The sequence below is a fragment of the Meriones unguiculatus genome, chromosome 14 (genome assembly GCF_030254825.1).
Source record: "Meriones unguiculatus strain TT.TT164.6M chromosome 14, Bangor_MerUng_6.1, whole genome shotgun sequence".
NCBI classification, from domain to species: domain Eukaryota; kingdom Metazoa; phylum Chordata; class Mammalia; order Rodentia; family Muridae; genus Meriones; species Meriones unguiculatus.
The window spans coordinates 75,529,979-75,545,451 of record NC_083361.1 but is presented as its reverse complement, the minus strand read 5'-3'; the positions used below and the strand labels follow the sequence as shown (position 1 = coordinate 75,545,451).

The window sequence follows — 15,473 nt, the reverse complement described above, 5'->3', positions numbered from 1 at the left end:
TTGAGCTGGTTGATTTATAGATCTGGGATCCTTCAGTTGTATGCTATGCAGGGATGCAAAACCACAGAAATCTGAGCTCAACGGGCTTGTAAGAGCTAATCAATTCCAACCAATTTGTTCACACGCAGGGTCCCACCTACTGCTTCCTGGAGAGATCTGAGTCTTCTATTCAAAGGCCTCTTAGGAGGCCTATTCCTTACCCTCTTTTGGAAAGTCTCAGCGGGAAGCTGTTTAACAGTGTTTGGAATGGGATGCAAGGGTCACATAGGTGAGGTTTATGTTGGCTGGAGATGGATCTTAAAATGTAAAGGCTGGTAAATATTCTGATCTCAACCCATTGTGGGAGCAGAGGGTCCATGAAGTACCTGTAGTATCCTTGCTATGTGCCTGAAAGGCTCTTCCTGTACAGGTGTGAAGACCCCTGGGCTTTCTTCCTGAGGCTGTATAACCAAGTACCTTGACACTGTAATCCACAGCCTACCCCACCCTGTCTCACTGTAAGGGATGGCAGCCTGAGACTCACACACAAGGACTCCTGTAGTTACTTGTTCCAGGAATGTGCTTGCTTTGCTGTTGTTAGGGACAGAGGGGAGTTGACCATATCTTTAAGAACACAAATGATTCAGAAACACTGCATCTTAGCAATCGAGGACTAATAATGGGAGTTTGAAAATGAATAGAGAGAGGTGGGGAGGAACTGGGAGGTAGAATGGGAGGGAAAATTGCATTCAGTTTATACTATATGAAAAAAGAATGTGTATTTAATAAAAGGGAAAAATAAAAATTATTAATTTCCAAAAAAAATGAATACAGGGATAGCCCTTGGCATAGTACCAACACAGGTTTGAAACCATAATATGGCATGGTCTTGGCCGAGCCTCCCTCTACCTTGAGTCTCTTGTCTTGGCAGCATAATAGATTCGGGCTCGTTGTGGCTGTAAACATATTTTTGTTTTGGTCCCAGGGGTGGGATTTGGGACTGATTCAGATGGTCCACAGCAGCAGTCTATTTGCCTCATGTGGGCTCTGAGTTCTTTGCCAGCTGTAGATTAAAACTCAGTACTCTGGAGAGAAAATAAATGCCAAAGCCCAGAGAGTGTGGAGGCTCTGAGAAAGAACAGGGCTGCTCCTGCTTCCCCCTTGCTGCTCCTGGTTGCTGTTGTGAGACAAGAAGTTGGAGATCTCCTGAAGGGAGGATTGGATTGGCTCCAAGGAACCCAACGACCCTAACCAGCAGGAAGCAGCTAAGAGAACTGTGCCCCTCTCCCACTAACCCTTTCTCTCTCCAACCTGGTGTTGGGATGTTGGAAGGGAGTGGGATGGAGTAGGGAGAAAAAGATAAAAGAAATGTAAAAAAAAAAAAAGAGTTTTTAAAAAGTATGCCAACATGGACCTCTTGGGATTGTTGTGGGATTCAAAGGTAATGAAGGGATGTTGACCATCACACATGGTCAGCCAGTAAAAATATGTGAATTCAGTAGCATTAGTTATGTTCTGGCTCAATGTTTGTTTCATGAGCCAAAGGTCTCCTTTCCACACCATCAAGTTCAGTAGAGCACAGTTCACAATCTGACCACTTGTACTTCCGTCTGCACAGACTGCAGAGGCTTCTTCGTAGCCTCAGTTTCAAGTGTTCCATCTCACATCTGAGATATCATTAGGCAATTTGGTCAGTGAGTTCTCCTTGGGTTCTCTGAGAAACCTCTCCAAGAAACACTTCTATTCTAATGTTCCCCCACTCAAATGTCTATCACTGCCCCTGAGTCACCCCATCCAAATTCCTCACTATCTGCATGTTCATTCTTACCTTCCCCATCTTGAAAACAGACTGACATTGTAATATCTTCAGTTCAGGACTGACTTAGTAGACAGTTTCCTGTCCTGGGGATAGATGTTCAGTCACCAGAGAAAAACAGCCATGGCTGTAGACTGGGGCTACATTTGTAAGGGCCATGGAATGACTGTTGCAGGCATTACAGACATCCAAGACAGTTGTGGGAATGTCTAGAAATGTCTAGAGACTCTCTCCTGAAGTGAAAAAAAAATACCCAAAACTCCTCTGGCAGATCACTTAGATCTCTTTTTTTGACCAGAAGATGGTCAATCATTGGCAAGGAACCAGACTATTAGGATAACCCGAGAATAAGTAAGACCTTGCTTCTGGAAGGGTCAAGGCATCTTTAATACTTACAACAATTTGGAGGATGAAAGACAACTGGGAATATGAGGAAACCAGCAAAGCCTTTCACTTTCAGCTTGTTCTAGCCACGTGCCATGCATATTCCTATTTACCTCCTTGAAATTCATCCAGTAAATCTTTGCATGCCATGGCCTATGCTGGACCATCCCCCCAAAGTATACCAAAATCCTTTCAACGCTTAGATCTAGAACAAATAATACACAGATTTCTTTACCATAATGAGTTATCTCAATACTAGTGTCTAGTAAACTAGATAATCCAAACCATACATTATTTATTGGTCTATATGGCCTTGGAATCATTCTTACTTGGGTTGTAAACGCTTTAAGAACACTTACCAGGAATCATCCATGAACAAACATCCTTATTCCATTTGAAACCTTATGTGTTCATGGTGACTGACCATAAAAATGATGTGTAGTCAATGCTTGTTGAATTTTATCAGAAGAGCCTCTCTCTCCTTCTCCCTCCCTTCCTTCACTCTATTCCCTTTTCTTCTTTTTTCTTTCTCTTTTTTCCACCTCTCCCTGTGCCTTTTTTGGAGGGTTGAATTTGAACTAAGGCTTTTGTGCATCCTAACTATATGCTTTTCTCACTGAGATGCACCCTTAGCTGCAGAAAACCTTGTTTAAGTGTTCTCTTTGGTATGGGCTTCAAGACAAGATGTTCAGTACCTTAGGAGATCCAGGGAGGAAGAAGATGTGGTTCCTTGCCTGGAAGCCTGTGATCAGGGAGAAGAGACAATCCAAATGTGTGGAGGCGAGGAAGTTCATCTTTGACTTCAGCCAGCATTTTCTTTGTTCCTTTTGGTTTAACAATTTTTCTACTTGCTCTTATTCAGGACCATTTTGCACAGTGCTGGAGATAGCACATCTGGGCCTGCTCTAGTTTGCTTTTCTGTTGCTGTGATAACAACCATGACCAAAAGCAAGCTGGGGGGGTGTGGTGCCTGGCTTTATGTCAGCTTATCTCAAGCTAGAGTCATTTGAGAAGAGGTAATATCATTTGAGAAAGTGCTTCCACCAGATTGGCCCACGGGCAAGACTGTGGGGCATTTTCTTGATTGATGTGGGGTGCCACCGCTGGGCTGGTGGTCCTGAGTTATAAGAAAGCAGGTTGAGCATGCTACCAGGAGCAAGCTAGAAAGCAGCATTCCTCCGTGGCTTTAGCATCAGTTCCTACTTCCATCTGCCTGCCCTGACTTCCCTCAGTGATGGAGTATGATCTGAGAATTGTGGGATGAAATAAACCCTTTCATATCCAAACTGCTTTTGGTCATGTTGTTTAACACAGCAATAGAAAGCAAACTAAGACAGTGAGAATGGGTTTATTTCACAGTTCATCACTGAAGGAAGTCAGGGCAGAAACTCAAGAAGAGGCCAAAAGAAAAACCATGGAGAAAAGCTGCTTCTTGACTTGTTTCTAGGCTCTGGTTCAGCTAGATCTGCCAGCCCACAGTGGGCTGCATCCTCCAAAGTCAGTCAGCAATCAACAAAATGGCCCAGAGACATCCCACATGCCAATTTGATTGAGGCAATTCTTCAACGGAGGTTCCAGTGTGTCAAGCTGACATTCAATGTTAGTCTTTACAGATCGTGAGGATTTTTTGTTTTTAGCACCCTTAGACATGCCCTTCTTGACCACTCCTTTCATTTCTAACATTAGCTAGCTTTCCTAATTTCTGATCCTTCTTGGCTTGAGAAATGATTGCTTAAGACTCCCCAAGAAACACATTCAAAAAGTTTTCGGTGTTACCCACTAAGACATGGGGATTTCCAGAGATTTGCGTAGGTATAATGGTCTAATGCCAGAAAATGAAATAATAGAAATGGCTCTAGGAGCAGGCTAAGTGAAGGGAGTTCTGCATGGCAAAGCAACTTTTGTTTTTCTTCAAAAAGCTTTGAGCCAGTAATCAGTTATTTTTCCTCTATCCTGGAACCTTCCAGAGAAACTGCACTCCTTGAGACTCCTTTTGGACTAAACTTAATGTGATCCAAAACAGCCTTGAGTGTATTTTACAGGTCAATGGGAGATCAAGGTTGTTTGAAGAAAGGTTTCTTCAACTCCTGCTTGAATGTACAAATTTCCTGGTTTGACGGAGGAAATCCCCCTCACGATTACTCTTTGATGGGCCATGGCTAGGATTGCCAGGGACAAAGGAGGAAAAGGACAGAGCCAGTAAAAGAGAAACAAAATCAGTTTGTTTAAATGGTCAGGGAAGTCTGCCTCTGGCTAAAGGAAGTCAAACCCAGAACATCCCGTTCTACTTACTAAAGTCATGTGTCTCCAGCTGAAGGAAGGAGAGTACCATCTTCCTGTCTACATGGGAACGCTTAGCAATCCTCCCCTCCCCGCTGCCTGTGCTCAAACTCACAGATGGCAATGGAGTGCCTTCGTCGGACAGCACAGCGCAAGCTGCTTCTTTGGTGGTACAAATCCCGGGCAGGCCACATACGATTAAGCATGTAGTCACTCTTAAAAATGTAAATCTTGAGATCTCTACGAAAAATAAGCCAATTCTTCCCATGAATGAAATACACGTAATTTAGACACAGGCTGCTGCTTCAAACTGTTTCAGCAATGTGGGACTGAGGAACTACTTAATGCACTCTTTATGATGTTGGTGTCAAACGATAGCTGAACGATGTCCTTTGGGATATTTGGGACATGAGGGGCTGCTCGTGCCTTATATCCATTCCAGCAGGGACTTCTGAGGCGCGGTACCAAACCATTCTTCACCGTCCTGGACTGCCCTGCTGGTCTGTCTGGAAAATTGCCCACTTGTGAATCAGAGCTCTCGGCAAAAATGACACGTCTGCAGATAAGCCTTCAAGCTTTTACTTGTCAGAAAAATGAAAAGAATGTGTTTTTCTCTACATCTTCATTTTTATCTTAAATACCAGAAACCATGGTGGTAACTTTATAGCTCCAGTGCTTCGGTCCGCTCCACAAACCGGTGATTGTCAGGGTCAGAATTAACACCGGAGATTTCCAATGAAACTCCTCATTGTGTAGGTGAAAAAATTCAGGTCCAAGAAAGGGTGGGACACTTACAGAAGGTCACGTGGTTGGTGACAGGCGCAGGGATCAGAGCTCATGTTCAGGAGCTCCTGTTAGTGTGCAGTGGGGGCCTGGAAGGCTTTACTCCTGCTCTCTCCAAATGGTCTTTACTCACTTTGTTATGATCTGCCTTTCACCTTCCCTTAAGCTAGTGGCTCGGGCGGCAGGACCAGCATCTCTGGACCTTGCTAGGTCTGCACATTTTCTGCCCCCTTCCCACTCACGTACAATGTGTGTCTTAACAAGTCCTGCAGATAGTTTTCATGTGTGCTAAAGATGGAGGCACCTCCCTCACTTTAATGTCAGTGCCAACCAATCTAACAAGGGCATCAGATCTACCTGATTTCATAGCTCCTTTTCAGTTAGGCTCTTCTGATTACTCACAGCAGAGGTTCACTCGAGTTATCTCTGGAGAAAGAGGGTGCATTGCACAATTGTGATCAGGAAGTAGTATGGAAAGCTGTCACCCACTCAGGCAGCACTAGGGACCAGCCACTGTCTTGGCAGCTCTTTCCCTCTCCCTCCTGCCTGGTTCTCTTTCCATGAATCCCTTCATCCACTGCTCTATTTCCTGTTCCTTTATAGCTGGCATTTGTCTTTGGCTTACCATGACAGAATCTGAACCATCGCATCCTTTCTGTCTTCATTTCCCTTCCATACTAGAAAGCTCTTTCTATATAATTTTTTTTCCACATCAAACTCCTGGAAAGGACACTAACTGGCCCAGCTTATCCTTTGAGCCACTGAGTTCATGTCAGAGACAGTCCTTGTTCCCCTACCCACTTGGATACTGAGCTGCCATGGGCTACACCTGAGCAGGGGTTACAGGTTAAATCCATGAATGGTCCTTGGTTGGAATACCAGTCTCAGAAAATACCCCTGTGGCCAGATTGTTTGGATCTATTGCTCTTCTTGTGGAGCTCCTGTCCCCTCCAGGTGACCTCTAATTCTAATGAAAGAACCTGCCTCAAAAAATATGGTGGAGAGCAATAGAGGAAGACACCATCTGTAGTTTCCACATTACTCTCTATCCATGTGCTCACTCAAATGATTCACCTTGGATGTGTTGTTTGCTACTGTAGTTAATTCCTGACATGCGATGAGTTGGCATCTGTGACTATGCAAGGTGGGTAACTATACAGAGGAGTCCTAAGAATGCCAAAGTATCTTGGGAGAGAAATGACCCCTCCTGGCTCAGCAACCCCATGAGTGAGACACAAGAGTATATTGGAAGTTGTGGTGCCTTTAAAAACTCAGTTACGTTATGTAAACATGTTTTTGTTTTAATGCCAGGTGTGGGAGATGGAGCTCCTTCAGATTGTCGCAGCAGCAAACTATTTGCCTCATGCAAGCTCTGAGAGGGGCTCTTTGCCAGCTGCAGATAGCTTAATTCTGAGGCTTCTGGAGAGGGAATAAATGCCAGATGCCAGTGAGAGAATGGGGGGCTCTCTGAGGAAGAAGGCTGCTGGTGTTTCCTCCCCTCTTGCTTCTGGTTGCTGTTGATGCAGAAGAAGTTGGAGATCTCCTGAAACAAAGATTGGACTTGCCCCAAGGAACCCAACAACCCTAAACAGCAGGAAGTGGCTAAGGAGAACTATGCCCTCTCTCCCCACTAACCTTCTTTCTTTCCTACCTGGTGTTGAGGTGTTGGAAGGGATTGGGGTGGAGAAGGGAGAAAGAGGCATAAGAAACATAATGAATGCTCCTCCGATATTTTTAAATGTGCCTCCAGGACTGAGCACGGCTGCCCAGACACAAGTTTCTTAATTTCACAGGTGGAAAAAATTAATCTCAGCCACATAATATAGACTATGGCTTACTTCAAGATATCGTTGTTAATTGATTATAGTATTTCATGAATTAGATCATAAGTCGATAGAACTGGAAGACATTATAGTAGCCATGTAGGCTAATGCTGTCACTTTAACTCAGTACAAATGACTGAAGTGGCCCTAGGGTGTGTATACTGGAAGGGGATCATAGGTGAAGAACCCAGATCTCCTGACTCCCAGTCCAAGACCCAAAGCCAGGAAGGCCAAAGAAGAAGCCAAGGAGACTCAGGGGAAGACCTCACATGTTCTCTAGGGAGCCCTTCCAGCAGTGCCCACTGAAATGTTTTGGCAGAGGAGTCTGGGTGGAATAGGTATGGAACAGTCTTGGCAAAAGGAATCTGTTCTTTAGCGCCCTGAAGGTAGAGATGAGGTGGGTCTGATGATGTTAATCTTTGTTTTCTGCCTGCCTTCTGATTGTATTAGGGGTGTGTGTGTGTGTGAGTGTGTGAATCAAAGTTGATAGCTGGGTTTAAATCAAGACTGTGATGTGCTCAAAGACTGTGTCCTGGGTATCCGGGGCTCCCCCCATGTGCCAGAATAAGTTTGCTGTTTTTCACACTGACTTTGTTCAGGAGATTGGCATTCGTTTTTCCTGTTTGGCTAGAAATGGACTGCACATTTAGGAAGTGCACATTTAGGAAGCAGAAACATATGATTTGTGTCCCAGAGGTCCTCTTTGTATGTGTAAAGATAAAAATGTCCCGGTGAAAGAAAACAAGATTCATTAGACATATTGAGCAGGAAGCAGGAAACTACAAGGCGAATGAAACTTAATCACGGTTTTAAGTTAATGGAAAACTTTACCATCAGTAAAGCATTTAGCGACACCCACCCCCAACCCCAAACCTTCACGACAGGCCCCATGAGGTGCACAGCTTCTGTAATGCAAGCCTGGGGGTGGGGTAGCTAGGTTCCAGGGATGTCTGGTATTATTATGGTAGGGGGAGGTGACATTCCCCATGGACTCCATCCACCATGGCATACTGCCTATTCCACATGTGAATTTGTGTGTGTGTGTCTGGGCCTCTCTTATATGCAGGTCTATCATGCAAGGGAGTCTCTTAAAAGGCATGCGTTTGTCTATCAAGCATCATGTTCACCAGGCCCCCAAGAAACTGCACTGTGGGTTCAGGAAAAACCACAGAGCTGAGTTAGCTGTAAGGTTTTGGACAGGCTAGTTCCAGTTTCCTTCTTAGTAAAACAGCAAGTACTCTGTGGGAGTCCCAAGCCTAGGGTCCAATCACAGGCATTGTAAGCATTCAGTAAATGACAGCTGTTAATATCCTGTGTGCATGTAATACTGGTTTGGGTGCAGAAACACATCTGTTTGCAGGAAAGAAGGGGGGGTTGGTTCAGGGCCAAGGGATGTTATCTTTTCTTAAATCCAAATAGATCTTTGTGTGTTTTCCACAGAGCACCCAACTAAGCTGATTAAAAAAAAAGAAAAAAAAAAAAAACAAAAAAACAACTCAGCACACTTTTCTGTCTAAGTCCTTGTAAGTACTTGCTAATGAATTTGTTATTTTAAACAAAGTTACAGATAATATAAGATCTGGATCAAACAATGGTATCTGGTGTAATTTCAGAGGACTGAGAAGCCCATGTTCTTGAGCAGTGACTTGGTTAAGGTTACTGTTGCTGTGATGAAGCACCATGACCAGTGCAGCCAGGTCCACATCACAGTTCATCATCAAAGGCAGTCAGGACAGGAACTCAAGCAGGGCAGGAACCTCGGGGCAGGAGCTGGGGCAGAGGCCATGGAGGGGAGCTGCTTACTGGTCTTCTCCCCATTGCTTTTCCTGCTTGCTTTGTTGTGGAACCCAGACCACCAGCCCAAGGATGGTACTACCCACAGCTCTCTCCCATCAGTCACCAGTTAGGAAAATGTCCTATTGGTTTGCCTACAGCCTGGTCTTATGGGGAAATTTTCTCAATCGAGGCTCCCTCCTCTCTGATGACTCTAGTTTTTGTCAAGCTGACATGAAACTAGCCGATATGGGCAGGGTGACTGGGTCAGATAACAGATGGCGAGCCAGGGATCTTCCAGAACCTTGTAGGGCCAGGCCCTTTCCATATGGAATCCCCAAATCTTCCCAGGCAGCGTAAGTATTACTCTTATTTCATATAGAAAAGGCCAACTGGGGGATGGCAGGTGGGCTGCTACAGTAGTTACCAAAATTATCAGGACCTGAAATTTGAGGCCATGGATTGCCTAAGTTTAAGGCCTGATCTCTTTCCACTTCCCAAAGTCCAACTCTCTGATAGATTCTCCTTCAACCAAACCTTTCATCAGGCTCCTCAGTCTTTTCTGATAGACCACGCAGTGGTCTTCACTCTCTGCCCTTGAAGAATCCAGTCTGAGCAAGAGTCCTGCCAAGTTACTTTAGCAAAAGTTTCCTACCTTTGATGTCTGATCACCTTGAAGCCTTATTACCACCCAACCCCACGTCACTTCTAACTTATAATTCCCATTTTCATGGTTAGAATTGAGTCTAACCTTTTCCCTCGGAGCAAGAATCTACATAGCAGTCCCTATGCTTATAACAATGTCTTCCACTTGAGTAAAGTCTGTCTCACTGTCTTAAACAAGTACCATGGATACCTTTTTCATTAACACCTCCATTTACCCACACAGGTTGGACAGCACACTAAGACTCAAAGTGTTATATCCACAGATGTGTGTGTGCCACCTGGAGTCTGAGAGAAATGAGGAAGGTACAGACTGTGCTGGTAAAGGGTAGGTAGCTAGGGAGAAGAGCATGGACCCTGGCTATCATACTGGCTTCCTTGTTTGGGTTGAAATCTGTCCTGGTATCTACCCAGCCTCACCCCTGGCTTTCACACCATTAGTGAGTGCCCCCACCAGTCAGATCTGTGCAAACACAGGCAGAGGATGCACCAGGAGAAAGGCACAAAGGGATGAGGAGATGCTGTGGAGAGCTACTCAAGACTCTTAGGTACTCGCAAGATACTTTGGTATCTCCTTCCAGGCTCCGAGGTGATGTGGAGCCGAGGCGTGTTGAAGTGTCAGTTTTGGTGTGGCAGCCTCAATTCTAGCGTTGGCTGGACCTAGTTAGCTTTGGTGGGGATGCAGAGCCTTCTACAGAGCACTTCTTTGTTACCGGCAACCTGGCAGGAATGTCCATCATTTCAGAAACCGAGAGGGCCTGGCTCTCCTCCTCCCCTTGGCCCTGCGGTGTTCTTCCCTCAGATGTTTATCAATGAAGCCGCCCTAGGCCAGGCTTCAGATGGGGCTGGGGGCTAGAGCAGAACCCAAAGTCTCCTCACCTTTCGGAGCAAGGCGGGTATGAAATCAGCACCTGGAAAGGGGCCAAATGGAAACCCAGAGCAACAGCTCAGAACGTCACATGTCAAATCACTTAATTGGGTAGTCATCCGAAGAAGGGTTAGTGAAAAACGCACCGTACTAGGTGTGAGGATCTAATCCAAGGAGACAGTTCGGTATGCCTGAATGTGCCTCAGCCTCAGCCAGCCGCAGGCCAAGGGCCTCACTAGATCCTTCCCCTGGGGAGTGGCCCTGCAATGGCATCTGGTAATCATCACCAAGACCCTGGGCAGTCAATCACTCATGGAACTGCAATGCCCAATGTGTGTGCCCAGCCCTGAACTATGAGGCAGTATAGGAAGTACTCTGGAAGTTTCCTGCTCACTCCCAGTTTGGAGAACACTGTCTCAACTATGCATCGTGAGAAAGGCTAGTATCTAGACAAATAAAATTAAAAATGCCATTCTTTTTCTTGGTAGACACGAACACATACGGGAGTATTAGAGATAGGAGCTAGTGCTATAAAGAAAATAAAACAATGTAATGAGACCAGGACCAGAGGGTGATACAGAGCTGAGCGTGGAAGATGTGAAGGAAGCAGCCATTGGTCACCTTCTGGGAAGACTGCTTCAGCCGGTCTCACACCAGAACCCACCATTAAAAGAGAAATTCCTCTTGCTCTCTGTATATCCCCGAGTTTCCAACAACTACAGCCATGACAGCAGCCAACAGCAACAATACAAGTCTTCAAAAAAAGAGTAGTCTCTTTTTTCTTTTTTTTTTTTTTTTGTTTCCTATTTCCCGTTCCCCAGAGAAACATTTGTAAGTCCATCAGGTCCAAAGGAAACTCCGTTTTCTAAAATTCTCGTTAGACAAAAGCCAGTATTCTTTAGGTACTACTAAAAGGAGCCATTTCCCTTATCACTGACAGAAGAGTCAAACGGTTATGTGTGGTGTGTATTATCATACCAAAGTGTATGCTGGCCTCCAGCCTCTCCAGGATCACAAGTACTTGTTACACATTTCAGAGTCCATGCTCATGTCCTAACCTCAGCTCTTTTTACGCTGCTCCTGCCTAAAGTTCTCTGACTCTTGGCCTTCCCTCTCATGGGCTGTTCATTTCTCCTTGTAACACTGCTATTTCAGCTAAGCTTCTTTCTTGGTCCTTTCTTTGTCTTGCTCTCTCACTCTTCTCTCCCCCTCTCTGCTCTGCTCTCATGGTCAGGTTCAGACTGCTGGTCATGTTCAGCCTACTACTTTCTCTCTTCTCTGGCCTCTTCCAGATGCCTCTGACTGCACTCTCTCTCTGTCTCTGTGTCTTTCTCTCTCTCATCTGGAATAAAAGCCTTCCCCTTGACCAGACAAGGGAGTAGTCCTGTCATCAGTTTATAGAGGTCATCACCAGCCTTCCTCATGTCCCTTCCTGAAGAGCTGTCTGCTGACCCAGGAGGAGTTAGCCAGCTTAGTGGATAGAGTGGTCCCTATTTCTGTACATTCCCAACCCTAATTAATTCCATGCACCCTAAAATGCCTCCCCACTTTTTCCTCTTAGCTTTTTTTGTTTCTATTTTTTATTTAACAATTTCATACATGGTTATTCTGAATATTTGCTCATTTCATGCCCAGTAGCCTACCACAGAGGGCCCCTGAAAGACTCTACCTAGCAGTGTATCAAAGCAAATACTAAGACTCATAACCAAACCTTTGGCAGAGTGCAGGGAATTATATGAAAGAAGGGGGAGTTAGTATAACATGGAGAGGACAGGAGCTCCACAAGGACCAAATATATCTGGGCTCAGGGGTCTTTTATGAGGCTGTTTCTCTGACCAAGCACCATGTATGGATATAACCTAGAACCTCTGCTCAGATGTAGCCCATGGTAGCTCAGTATCCAAGTGTGTTCCCTAGTAAGGAGAACAGGGACTATTTCTGACATGAACTCAATGGCAGGCTCTTTGACCTCCCCACCCTCCAAGGGAGGAGCAGTCCTTCTAGGCCACAGAGGAAGACATTGCAGCCAGTCCTGAAGATACCTGATAACCTAGGGTCAGATGGAAGGGGAGGAGGTCCCCCCTATTAGTGGACTTGGAAAGAGGCAGGGAGGAGATGAGGGAGGGAGGGTGGGATTGGGAGGAAATGAGGGAGGGACCTATGGCTGGGATACAAAGTAAATAACCTGTGATTAATATAAAAAATAAAAAAAAGAAAGCTCAAAAAAAAAAAAAAGAAAAAGAATAGCAAGAGAGTGTGTGTTTGGTGTCCAGTGCTACTCACTGTCCTCAAATTACCCAGAGGTCTGTACAGAAAAGTGGAGAGGACAAGTGGAGGTGACAGGTAGAGATGCTGAAGACAATGGGAACCACTTCTCAGGCCAACGCCTTGAACATTCATCATTTGAAGGTGGAGAAGATTCAATGTCCTCTTGTTAGCTATTCTCCCAGCTCATTTCTCTGTTGGTGGTGTTATTTTGCTGAGCATGTATTTAACATCAAATGTCTCTTTCCTGAGCCATTGACTCTAAGATAGACTCTAGAGGTCCCAAGAAGCAAGGACACTCGAAACAATTTCTCGACCTCTATGAGTCAGCCCCTCCCTGACCCCCATCAAAGGTACTCACCGAGGTCGGCGGAAGGTCAGACCATAGTGCTGACAGGCCAGCCCCACAGTGGGCGTGTACACAATGGGCATGAACTTCTCCACATCTGAGGCCAGCACACGGTAAAAGAGCTTCTCATTGCGGTCTTGGAGAGTCATGAGAATGATGTACCTTGCAAAGGAAAGAAGAAGACAGCTGATCCCAGGAAATACCATTGTAGCTACTTGGTAGACCCTGATTGCTGTCACTGTGCCTAAGAATGGAGACCTTCTGCAGGAAGGATTCACACTCAGGGGTAGCCATCTCCTCAACCCACTGCCTGTGTAGGGCATTCCATTTCCTTAGCCATTTGGGGACATTTATCTTCAGTTCTACATTCTACTCCTCTCCCTGCCAGAACATTTACCAGAATGCTGCAGTCCTTATAGCTGGGGAGCCTTTTTAGCCTTACTCCCAATCACCTGCTGTAATGAGGGTCTCTTGGGGGCGTGCTAAAGTAGTGAGCCCTGTGCCAGGAGCAAGCCCCCTGGAGCTCTTAGGAATAGGCACACTCTTCACTTCCTGATTCTAGCGCATCATTTTAGGCAAGTAAGAGAGGCCCATTGAGTTGGAAAGAAGTAAGAAGGCTAGGGTCAGATGGAAGGGGAGGAGGACCTCTCCTATCAGTGGACTTGGAGAGGGGCATGGGAGGAGCTGAGGGAGGGAGGGTGGGGTTGGGAGGAAATGGGGTTGGGGGCTACAGCTGGGACACAAAGTGAATACAATGTAATTAATATAAAAATTAAAATTAAGAAAAGATTCAATAAGTATATATTCTTATCAATAAAATTTCACTGCTTTGTATGCTTAAAAAAAAGAAGAAAAGAAGTAAGAAGGCAAACATTTCAGAATGGAGCTTTTACAATTTTATATTTCAAGCAAATATTTCTCTTTCAATTCCCATCTTTTTGGTGCACCTAACAGAAGAAGAGTTTGGACATGTATCAGTTTATTAGTAGAATCTGTGGTGTAGCCTCTGGTTTGCTCTTCAAGATGATGTAACTAGACCTAGTGTGAGTGGAGAGGAACAAAAGGGAGAGAATATTTGACTTAGTGGTAAAATGGCCTTGGGATTAATGTGAGTTTAGTGCTTTAGGAGCAGGGACATGGTTGTGGGCAGGGGCATGCTTGGTAACTGCTTCTCAGAAGATATGGGTGGCTTGGAGGAGGCAGCAGGAGCCAGATGCAGGTTGTGCCTCATGTGCTACCAAACTCTGCCCCTTATAGCTGCCATACCCCTGGACCAAAGCCCTAGCCATTTAGCTCTATGGATATAGAGAGCCTCCATCTTCTTCCTATAGAGCCACTAGAGCCCATAGCAAGATGAGATATTTGCTTGCTATGTCCCGGAGAACATTCTAAGCCCGTCACAAAGACAGGCATTTCATTCTCGTAAAACCTAATGAGTCACATACCATTGGCACAGTCATACAAGTGAAGGACGGAGATTGACAAAGTAGCTTTAGTTATTCAGTGCAGGACAGTGGACGTCACTTAGTCTAGAATTAGTCTTATAACAACTAGGCTTTGCCCCTTCTGAATGACGTGTAGGAGAGGAGTTCAAATTAGAGACGATGATGGAGCCAGCTGTGTTTAGATCTCATGCTGACTTACAGTGTGCACCTGGGTGGCGACTATAGTCTTCAGTAGCACTTAGCATTGACTCAAAGACTCCAAAAGGGGGTTCTTTGTGCCTCCACTGAGGAGTGCTCAGAGGAAGCAGTGCTTTTTTTGTTTTGTTTTCTGCCTATGACCTTCGACATGGCATCTAGATCCTTTCCAACATATCCCCTCTCCATTTCCCCTCTCTGCACTGTTCCTCTTATTCCTCAGGAGCTTCATCACTCCATTTTTGCCTCTTCTCCTTCTGCTCAGTCCTGCCCTCCCCCAACCCAGTGTTGTCTGCTGAATTGTTTCATCAAGGCTTCTGGGACTGACTCATCTCTAACACCTCTCAAATAACACCTCCCAGACTCCACTGTCAGTCTAGCATCATTTTGGCTATGCTTTTGCTGTAACCCTCATCTCTAGGGAGAATGTCACTGTTTTTAAGGACAGAGCTGGATCTGAAGTCTTTCCAGACTTTCAGTCTTTCCAGACTTTCAGCCTTTCCTGAGAGTCTGGAATTCAGAAAACCCTCTGTGAGCCTCAGGACTGAGCGAAGAGAATGGATTTCAGGCACTGACTTACTTGTCCAGGTCACTCTGCTGATTTTCATAGTATCTCATGATGCGGAGGAGCTGGACATCCTGGCTGAGGAAGCAAGGGGGGATTAGGCCATGGATGCCAAGCTGCAGCCTTTCTTCCAGTGTAAAGGCCATGCCCTGGAGAAGAAAGGAACACACACAGTGAACATACAGGAGACCAAGGCACAGAGGTCCTGCCTGTAGATGGCAAGAGTTAATGTAAATCAGCAAAAAACAGATGGACCCCCTGCTGTTTAAAAGGGGGGCTTTCCCT

At 45.4% G+C, this 15,473-nt stretch overlaps 1 protein-coding gene across 4 annotated transcripts in view; it reads right to left on the bottom strand.

The window, feature by feature from the left end:
• The window catches only part of Me3 (malic enzyme 3), a 174,309-nt gene that overhangs the window by 80,362 nt on the left and 78,474 nt on the right, over positions 1–15,473 (bottom strand). For all 4 annotated transcript variants that reach the window (XM_060367499.1, XM_060367500.1, XM_060367498.1 and 1 more), the window contains exons 3-4: positions 15,204–15,337; positions 12,996–13,145 (exon numbers count right to left, since the gene is read on the bottom strand). In XM_060367499.1, the coding sequence (XP_060223482.1) occupies positions 12,996–13,145; positions 15,204–15,337 (284 nt within the window). The remainder of the gene's footprint in view (positions 1–12,995; positions 13,146–15,203; positions 15,338–15,473) is intronic.